General features: G+C 45.1%; 1 protein-coding gene across 3 annotated transcripts in view; it reads right to left on the bottom strand.

The window, feature by feature from the left end:
• Positions 1-1,238: 1,238 nt before the first annotated feature.
• The window catches only part of bcor (BCL6 corepressor), a 30,211-nt gene continuing 21,926 nt past the window's right edge, over positions 1,239-9,523 (bottom strand). For all 3 annotated transcript variants that reach the window (XM_079253973.1, XM_079253972.1, XM_079253974.1), the window contains 5 exons: positions 5,280-5,446; positions 4,588-4,733; positions 2,786-2,863; positions 2,487-2,640; positions 1,239-2,398 (listed from right to left, as the gene is read on the bottom strand). In XM_079253973.1, coding sequence (XP_079110099.1) covers positions 2,068-2,398; positions 2,487-2,640; positions 2,786-2,863; positions 4,588-4,733; positions 5,280-5,446 — 876 coding nt within the window. In that variant the 3' untranslated portion in view covers positions 1,239-2,067. The remainder of the gene's footprint in view (positions 2,399-2,486; positions 2,641-2,785; positions 2,864-4,587; positions 4,734-5,279; positions 5,447-9,523) is intronic.

The raw sequence follows: 9,523 nt of genomic DNA, 5'->3' as shown, positions 1-9,523 counted from the left end.
TTTCCTCTTTTTTCATTTGGTACAGTCATAATTTGTGTTTACTGTCAACGATTTAAAGAGTTGTTACTAAGCCTAAGCAGTGATTTCCTTAACAGGATTATGCATGTTTCCTTGCAATGCTGTTTTAGAGCTCAGCTATCATATATCTATGTAACACTGCTTTTAGTTCTTGTTCTTAAAATAAGAGAGATATTGATACTTTTATGTTGGAAAAAATTTAATCCCAGTTTAATTATTTTCTGTGCAATAATGTCTTTAATCCTAATCATGTTAGCAACCAATTACAGAAACCTTTGCCTTCTTCACCAAGGTGGGTATTTAGGTGATCAATAAGCTCCTCAGAGATTTGAACACTACTGATTCTCCACAGGGGTCACACAAAGCCCAAAAAGAAACGAAACTCTGCTTCTACCTCCTGAAGTCTAGTGGAAAGTTCCACCACATAAATTCTCAATATTTCAACTTTTCTATTCTTAAAATGACTGTCCAACCCTCTTTTGATAGGGCTGGATTTGACTGTTTCCTTTTCGTTTCAACATAAGGTATCAGTTCCAGTTGACTGTAGGATTTACATTATTTTAAAAATCCCAAAACTCTGTACAGCTATTTTTGAAACAGTTGCCAAAATTGGTAAAATAATAAAACAAATTAACTTTACTAATAGATGGAAAACATAAATATGGCCACAAGAAGTGTTAACCGTTAACAATTGTTGCTGTTCCATTCACATCACCATCCTCAATCCAGCCATAAAAACTAAAATCTTTTTAGATTGGATTTTCAAATAGTTATCTGTATACAGTTTTTTTTGTAATCTTAATTTCTTCCAGTCTAATTCGGAATCAATTTCTAGAAACTGGAAATTACAACTCAACCCACAATACGAGTTCTAGTTTCAGGTTTGAACACTAGAGGGCGCTGCACACAAACGTTTCAGCAATAAAAGGGATTTGACAGCTTGTTCTCTCATGGCTGCAGCATGAAGCTGCTAGAGGCCAACAATACGAACATTTTCCAAAAGATGGCAATATAGGATCGTGCTTACAGCATGGTCTCTCTCTCTCTCTCTCTCACACACACACACACACACACACACACACACACACACACAGGGTAATTAGCCAATTAGAAAGGTTTTGGCAGGATGTGCATTTAAATTCTCCATCTCGGACTTGAAATCAATTAGTGACTCAAGGAGGAGCAGAAGACTTTGTTCCTCTTGCCGTTTGTATATTTATTTTAAAGCAACTTCTTTTGTAAAATATAAATACAAATTATGAGATATTATAATTACAAAGTTAAAACAAGAAAAAAAATGAACACACCAAAAATTACTTTACTGCAGAAGCCACCCTGTTATATACAAGCTCTGTGCTGTAGGGTGAATATCAACATCGTCTTAAAACTATATTATACAAACAACTTTTGCAGTTTTGCATGTTAAATTACAGAATGAACAGGAAGCAAAAACTGAAAAGAAATAAAACGAAATAGCCCCTGAGGCTCAAGTGAGCACTAAAGTCTGAGGAGAGAGAGAAAGAGAAAAAATAAGGGACATCATGTGCTTCCTATAAACACAAATACAACATTCAATAGCACAGCCTCAGTACTATTCTGAACAGCTACACACATGCACAATGTGCTGTGCGCTCACACACTCCATCTAACCACTGACAACACAACTGCGCTCTGTTGCCATACAAAATCGGTCAGGAGTTGTGAGCAACATCTCAAAAAAAGAAAACAATCTCTTGATATTATATATACTGTATATATATATATTTATATATTTATTTATACATATATTAATTTATAAAAATAAGACCATTATTAAGTCTCATGAGTCACAAATGGATTGATCCTCAGTTAACGGTGGGAAATGTTTCAGCAGCCCAGTTAGCCAGTAGGTCAGTCAGTCTGTACAGTGCACCAGTGCTGGTCCAAAAAAAAAGGGCCAAAGCGCAGGAACTAAGGGTCAGGCTAAGGCATGTCATCATAACCTCTGGTTGGTTCTAAAGCAAACTCCAATCGGTAAAGAACAAGGTCAGAGTTCGGCAGGTCAAAGGGTCAGGATGAACCCAACTTGCCAAGTGCCTTGATTTTGTCCTTAAGTTTGTCTCCTGGGTGGTCCCAGCGGTCGTCCAAACACTCCAGTGTTGATCCCAGCAGAGCAGCCAACTCTGCACTGTCCTCCACCAGATCTAGCAAGTCCTTGCTGTCGGGGTGGAAGCCCTCCAGCTCTTCGGGGCAAGAGAAGAGCTGCGACAGAGATGCTTGCCGGTAAAACTCTGCCTCCGCCACTGTAACCACTTCCATGTGTGGGAAAGCCTGTCGGAAAGCACGAGCGGACATCCGCAGCCGCCGAAGCACGTCAGACAGCAGCAGCCAGTTTCTCGGTCTAAAAGAGGACAAGCATTGTGAAATGAGGGCCAGCGTGGGCGGAAAGAATTTACAAAGGTGTGTCTGCTTCTGTGATCAAAGCTCACCCCTGGGAGAGGGACACCTGGATGTTGTAGCAAGGCAGCAGGGGTCGGTCAGAGAACTCAAACTCAAAAACCTCCCTTTTATCATCCTCATCCTCGTCGTCTGGGCCTGGGGGGTCTGCCAGGATGTTGTAAACGCCACCCTCTTCGCTGGACTCTATAAGCACACATTTTAAGTAAGCGTCAACATTACCATAAAGCTGCCTCGGCTAAATTAGCAGATTTACTAACACAGATGATATTTAAGAATAAAGACTTTGTAAGCACTGGAGGACACACACAGAGGGCTGATCAGTACTCACCACACACAGCGCTGCCATAGAATTCCCAATAAAGCCCTGGGTCGTCATCTGAGCGGCCCTGAAGGTCAGCAAAATAATCTGTGGAGAGAGGAGAGAAGCGAAGCCTGTTATTCAAGAGCCAGAGCCCTGGGGACAGGCAACGAGGCAAATACAATTGCCCTTGGAGACTACAGCAGAAAAATGGATAAAGAGCACAGTAAAATAGAAGAGGAGGAGGAGGAGGAGGAGGGGGAGTGTCAAGAGAGAAAAGAGAAACAAACAGAGCAAATGTTTCGGGGGTGGAGGAGAGGGAGGGAGGGGGGGGTAGAGGCTGATGGTCAGAGGCCAGCGGCTGTACAGCGGGGGAGGAGAGTGACTGTCTCCGCTGGGTTAGAGCTGGCTCAGTTCAGAGCCGGGCCACAGACGGCTGCCAGGAATCAAACAAGAACCACACACGGCCGACGGAGTGCAAGCACACACATACAAAGAGCGAGAGTGAGCTGGAAACAAGCAGAGGGAGCTGGATAAGCGCACACGGCGCGACCGGAGTGTGTATTCAGCAGGCGCGCATGCACAAGTGCACATTTGCAGAGTGAGAGCTGGGCTTTGTGCCAGTGCTGAGGCGTGGGGCGTCTGGCGTGTGTTTGGAGGGATTAACGGCCTCCAGATGAGTGGGACCAGGTGGAGGGAGGGCAGCAATTGCTCGCGCTCACTCATTTTCTCCGGTGCTCCATCTCCCTCCTGACATCGATCTATCCATCCAGGCTCCATTCAAGAGTCAACGCAACCTTTCCACTCGTCTACACGCAAACCTCCCTTTTGCCACCTGTTCATTTTCACCTTGGCTCTGCGATCGTTCCTCGCAGTACAGGCCGTGGCTTTTCTCTCACAAAATTGGGGTCAACTATTTAGGAATTTCAGGTAGTATAAGGCAGCTGGCTGCAGAGGAAGCGTGTTCCTGTGCATGTTTTCATTTTCCTCTCCTACTGCACTCAGACTTGTGTTAACTCAACTCGACTACAAACATCCAGACAAGCCCTCACAGCACACACGCGCCAAACACAGACCCGCGTCAGACTCCAGCGTGGCTGCCTGGTGAAACGACAAGCGCTCGCACACAAAAGCAGACTCTGCAGCCAGAGTGAAGCCCCTTTCCACATGTACACGGAGCAAACACAGTCACCGTTGCTAAGTAACCAGATAGAAGAGCTCAGAGGCAGCAGCACGCACCCCGGCAGGCTGAAACTCCCTGTCTAACAGGTGGTCGAAGGAGGGGAAGAGGAGTGTGGGAGGGCATCAGAGAGGAGATGGGATGACAGAGATGGACATGTCAAGCTGTTGCTCAGAGTTGGAGGCTGAGGATTTAAAGAGCGAGACTCATGCCAGGGGGTTGCACAGGGGTCGAAGCATTGAAAGAACAGCAAACAGTGAATGAGCCAAGGCGGAGACTTTTGGGAAGTGGTTCGGTGAGCAGTTTACCCTGCCATAACCCTGATGCCCACTCTCTGGTGTCTGCCTTTTAGAGCGTTTGTCAATTGACTATTTATTTTCAAAATGTGCGTTGTTGTTTAAAATACCTTGAAAAATGTCCGCACTGTGCTAAGTAGAAAATGAGGCAGCTATAGGTATGAGATTTTAACTTGCAGGTAGAAAACTAAACCTGCATGTGTGCACATGATGTACAACTCTTTGGGCCTATTATTTGGAAAGCATTATTCAAACTCAATCAGGGCAATCTGTAGAAAAAATAAATATCTGCATCTGTATTCCATCTTTTGCAGGGTTAAAATATCACTTTTTCATATAATGGAAATCAGACTTGCCAGTTAAGAACCGCTCCATGCCGTCACTGTGGGTCATTTTGAGGAGGCCGCGGCCGGCATATGTGGCCAGGGTGGGGTCGGCTCCATATGACAGCAGGACTCGTACCACGTCCAGGTGGTCATTTTCCACGGCATCATGAATAGGTCTAGACACACAAAGATAAATGTGGATGAAAAGTTAAAAAGATACTCAAAAAAGGTTTTATTCTGATTTACAAATCTTGATTTTTCTCCAGAAGCCATTTTGACTATCCCACATTAAAAAAAAAAAAATCACTGTGTGCACACATCAGGGTCAACTAAAGAGAATTAACATGTTGTAATTTAAATTGCAGCATTTACCAGTTTCAATTCACCAGTCTCAATAACAGTTGTTGAAACCTAAAACAATGCTCCTTTAAGATCCCTGAGACCCTTCCCAGAGCTGACCCCCTACTGTAAATTTTAATAACACAGAGCAATGGCCATATCCCCTTTAAGGCTGGAGCTAATCTGGAAATTGCTGCTCTTGTACAATAATGTCCAATAAATCCAAATATGTACTTAAGAGCAAAGCTCCAAACACCACGTTGATGACTAAGCCTTGGTTGGGCTTGTTGAACATAGAGAGAAAATGCCATCGTGTTTGAATTGTAGAGTGGAAAGACTTCAAGAAAGCACGCGTTTCTGTGTGCATGCGAGTGTTTGTTTACCTGGTGCCATCCAGCGCGCTGCAGTTGATGTCGGCGCCGTAATCCAGCAGGTGTTGGACTATGCTGAGCCAGCCATGTGCGCATGCCTCGTGAAGAGCACAGTAGCCAGCGTAGTCTCTGTGATTCACCTCACACACTCGGTTCTCCAGACAGTACAGCACCACCTCCTAAAAACAAAAAAAAAGGGGGCAGACACAGGGTGAGCAGGGCTTAGCGTGCATGGTTGTTTTTGTACGTTTGATGACGAACCAAGGGCTGCTAGACCAAAAACACACACAAGTCAGACGGAGCAGACGCATACGCAAACAGTCCTTCCCATTACAGTTCCTGTGGGAGCGAAATTAGGGAAAGGAGGAACTGAGTGTGTTCCTGTACCGGACAAACACACACAGGCACACAGAAATGCTCCATAATACCAGAGCTGGCGCCAAACACATTGAGGAGACCAAGAGTGACTCAACTATATGTTGTCTGCCAGATTCTGTTCGTGCAAGTACGAGTGTGTGATTGTGTGGGTCTGTGTGCCATGGCTGGGTCTGGATGCCGCTGTGGCAGCCAGTTACAATGGCTGGGCTCTGAACACTGCATAATGGAAGCGGAACAAAGAGATTTGATAGAGGCGCTCAAGAGCTGGAAGCGTTTTCTCTGGTCTAAGGCTGTGACAGTTGGGCGTCCAGCACTAAATAGTCAGACTAGGGTTTTTGTTTTGTTTTTTTTTTATGAGGCTGGAGCAGCGTTTGCTGCTATTAAACAGAGGCTGAAGAGAGACAGAAAGCTGTCTGACATTGATAAAGGTCCTGTCCAAGTCAAAGAGCGCAGTTCAGCACTGCAGGCTTTTGCTTCCTTTTGGCTACGCTGCTTAATGTGGGACTAAAAAGTCCATCAAAAATCAACAATATCCCAAATTTTAGGGGGTATTTTTTTATTGTGAATGAATGGGAGGCTCATATATCCAGATACATTAATACTCTGTCCAATAAACAAGGAGGGGGAGGGTGGTCCTCATCTCAACCTGAGAAACGACTACAAACTTCCATTTCTATGCTAATTTTGGCCTGCCATCTAGTCCAAGTGTTTATCTCATTCTCACCTTCTCCTTCGGCGGATGGAGTGAGCATGAGGAGAGGAAAATCAGGCAGTGGAAAGAAAGAAAAAGAAAAAACAGACTTGACAGAGGGATGAGCAGAGGACAGAGGAATGGGAGAGAGGAGAGGCAACACCCCAACAGATGACAGATAAATGAATCTGAGGATGAAATCTGCTGGGGCCGTCCTTTGGGCCACAGCTGATAATAACAAGAGATGAAAGGGTGGGGTGTGTGGGTGGTAGTGTGAAACTGGAGGGGGGATGTGGTGATAGGAGTGATACTGAGAGGGGCTGAAGCCGGGAAGGATGGAGCAATGGTGAGGAAACGAGGGAGAAGTGGAAATTAGGATTGAGAGAAAATAGCAAGCAAGTGAGAGGAAGTGAAAGTGCAAAAGAAGAAGAGAAAAATGAAAGGGGGTAGAAGATGCTCCAACTGGTTTTCTCTCACTGCCAACACTCTGTTTGCCTGCTGGAGAGAGATTCAGGAGCGCTGTGCTGAAGCTCCCCTCTGGGGGATTCCACTCGCTCTGTGTGTTTGTGACTGAGAGCAAGTGTTAGAGAGACTGACGGGCAGGGAGTGTTGATATGCAGCTTGCCAAAGTGTGTGTGTGTGTGTGTGTGTGTGTGTGTGTGTGTGTGTGTGTGTGTGTGTGTGTGTGTGTGTGTGTGTCTCTATGTGTGTGTCTGGCGGGAAGCCGGGGCTCTCGTGCTAAGCTCCTCGCTCTCTCCCAGCGATATTAAACACGGCTCCGGAGGTTTAGCGCTGCACCTCCTCCATAGCCACACGCACACATAAGCTCTACGAAAATACACATGTGGAGACGCGCGCGCACACACACACACACACACACACACACACACACACACACACTCCTCCGCAGTAAAATGAGACAACCCTCCCCCTCCTCTCTTTCGCTTTTTCCCTCCGTCCTCTAATCTCCCTCTCTCGAATGCTTCCCTGCGCTCCCCTGCAATCAATGCATCACTCAGACATTTAACCCCTTCCAGCACGGCCTCTCGAGCCCCCGCATATCAAGGATGTGTGCACGTATATGTGAATGCGTATCATCCGCGCAGATGATGCATGACTGGCTTTGCCAGCACGATCAAGTTCACAGTGTGAGGGAAGTTGGTGCGTGCTCAGACAAGTGGAATGTGTGGATGTCTCCGTCATGTGTAACAGCCTGCCTCCTGATGAAACCGGAAAGCAGCCGCTCATGATCTCCGAATTAATCTAACAAGGAATCAATTATCGTCTACCAACCTGACTAAGAAAGACAGGAAAGGGGGAGGCCAGCCACCCTGTTTCTCTGTGCATTGGTTTCAAATGAAAACATCTTCATGCTCAACTAGTGATTTGCTCTGGATGTTAACACTTAGTCACAAACAAACCAAATGATTCAAGAGGTTTCAAGCAAGATGACGACTCAGTGTGGCAGCTGCAAAGCAAAGATCACCAACATGCCTTGAATATATGAGCTGCTAAAAACTTGACAGGAGTATTTGTGGAGTTTGTTTGCTTACTTGGCACTAACTTTCTTTTCAAGCTACCTTGTATATCTGAATTAATAGTTAGAAGTAAGTTTCAAGTTTGAAAAAAAAAAAACAAATGAAAACAGAACTACAAAGAAAAAACAGACTAATAGATCCCCATGTTAGCATTAAGAGAGTTATGGCAGAAAATATATTTCCTTCCTGGCATCAGCATTTTCACCGATATCAACCCCATGCACATGACGTCTAGCTTCAAATTCCAAGAGATGACAGACGCTATAGCCTTTAAAACTTCCAACACTGTTTATGAACGGATATTAGTTAACAAAAAGAGCCATACAACACACAGAGGATCTCTGTGTTTTTCTTAACAAGTCAACGTGCCTCTTTGTAGATTTGTATTCTCAATGTGTTGCTGAATCAATACGCATTGTCTCTCAAAACAGGCTACCCAATTCTGTTCATTTCCCTAGTTCATTTGCAACACACATGTATGCTATCTGTGCTGTCCACATAGTCACTACGTTTGGGTTTACACACAGAGGGTTGGAATTAGAGGAAGGATTTACTTGGAACCAATCCAGACATACAAGGTGGATACTATGAGATGAATCCAGCAACCTCAACTTATCAATTTTTTGAGGTAGTCAAAAAAATGTTCTGTACTAGTATCATCCAGTGATGCTCTTTGGATTTAAGACCACATTGTGGTGGGAAAGAGAAAACTTATGCCAAGCAAGGTATTATGTATGAAATTCGACTGGCAAGTGCAGCTGGTTTGGTGCTGTCCGTTTGGTAAAATGGAGGCTGTAGTTCAAGCTTGTTTGCCATCAGTCGACTAATCTTGCAAGTCTTTGTGCATTTACTAAGCAAATGTACCGACTGCAGCACTTTCCCTTCTGGTTTTTTTTTTTTTTTTTTTTTTTTTTTTTTTTTTGCAATCAGAGGTACATGTCCAACAGAGCACCTACATGGAAACCTAGTTTTTTAGTCTTCGCTTGGATCACACATTGATTTGAGGAGGAAAATCAAGAGTGATTCATGGGAGGAGAATAAATGACAGATAGAACCTTTATCTGAGCTTTCAATGGGCAGAGCTGAGGGGGCCCCGAGCACCGGCACGGGATGAAGACATCCGCAGAATCTTTCCTCATTACCATTTCAAATGCTCGGAGAGCGAGGCAGACGAGGGAGAACGGGAGAATAAAAGGATAGTGAGGGAGGAAGGAAGACAGCGAGAGTGGGCTTTCATGTGCAGAGGCACGGATTGCAAAACTAAGTGAACATGAAATATGCACAGTGCCGGCCGGGCATTGGGAACAACACAGAACAGTGTGTGTGTGTGTGTGTGTGTGTGTGTGTGTGTGTGTGTGTGTGTGTGTGTGCGTGCAGTAGACTGCATGCGTGTGCACGAGGCGATTCTGCGTGAACGGGCTTAACAGGAGAAGGTGTCTGTGTGCGTGCAAACAACCGGTGATTCTCTATTTGCTTGTAGATGCAAGTCTGCGTGCATGCATGGGGTGGATCTGTTTGTGTGTGTGTGCGTGTGTGTGTGTGCGCGCAGGTTTGTGTGGGTGTGTGACAGCAGCAGCAAGTGTGGAGTTGTCTCTCTCTGAGCAGCATATGGAGAGGAACACGTCAGGGATGCCTGTGCATGTGCTTAC

This window comes from Telmatherina bonti (genome assembly GCF_933228915.1).
Source record: "Telmatherina bonti genome assembly, chromosome: 15".
NCBI classification, from domain to species: domain Eukaryota; kingdom Metazoa; phylum Chordata; class Actinopteri; order Atheriniformes; family Telmatherinidae; genus Telmatherina; species Telmatherina bonti.
Note: the sequence above shows the minus strand (reverse complement) of the source record. Positions and strands in the feature narration are given on the sequence as shown.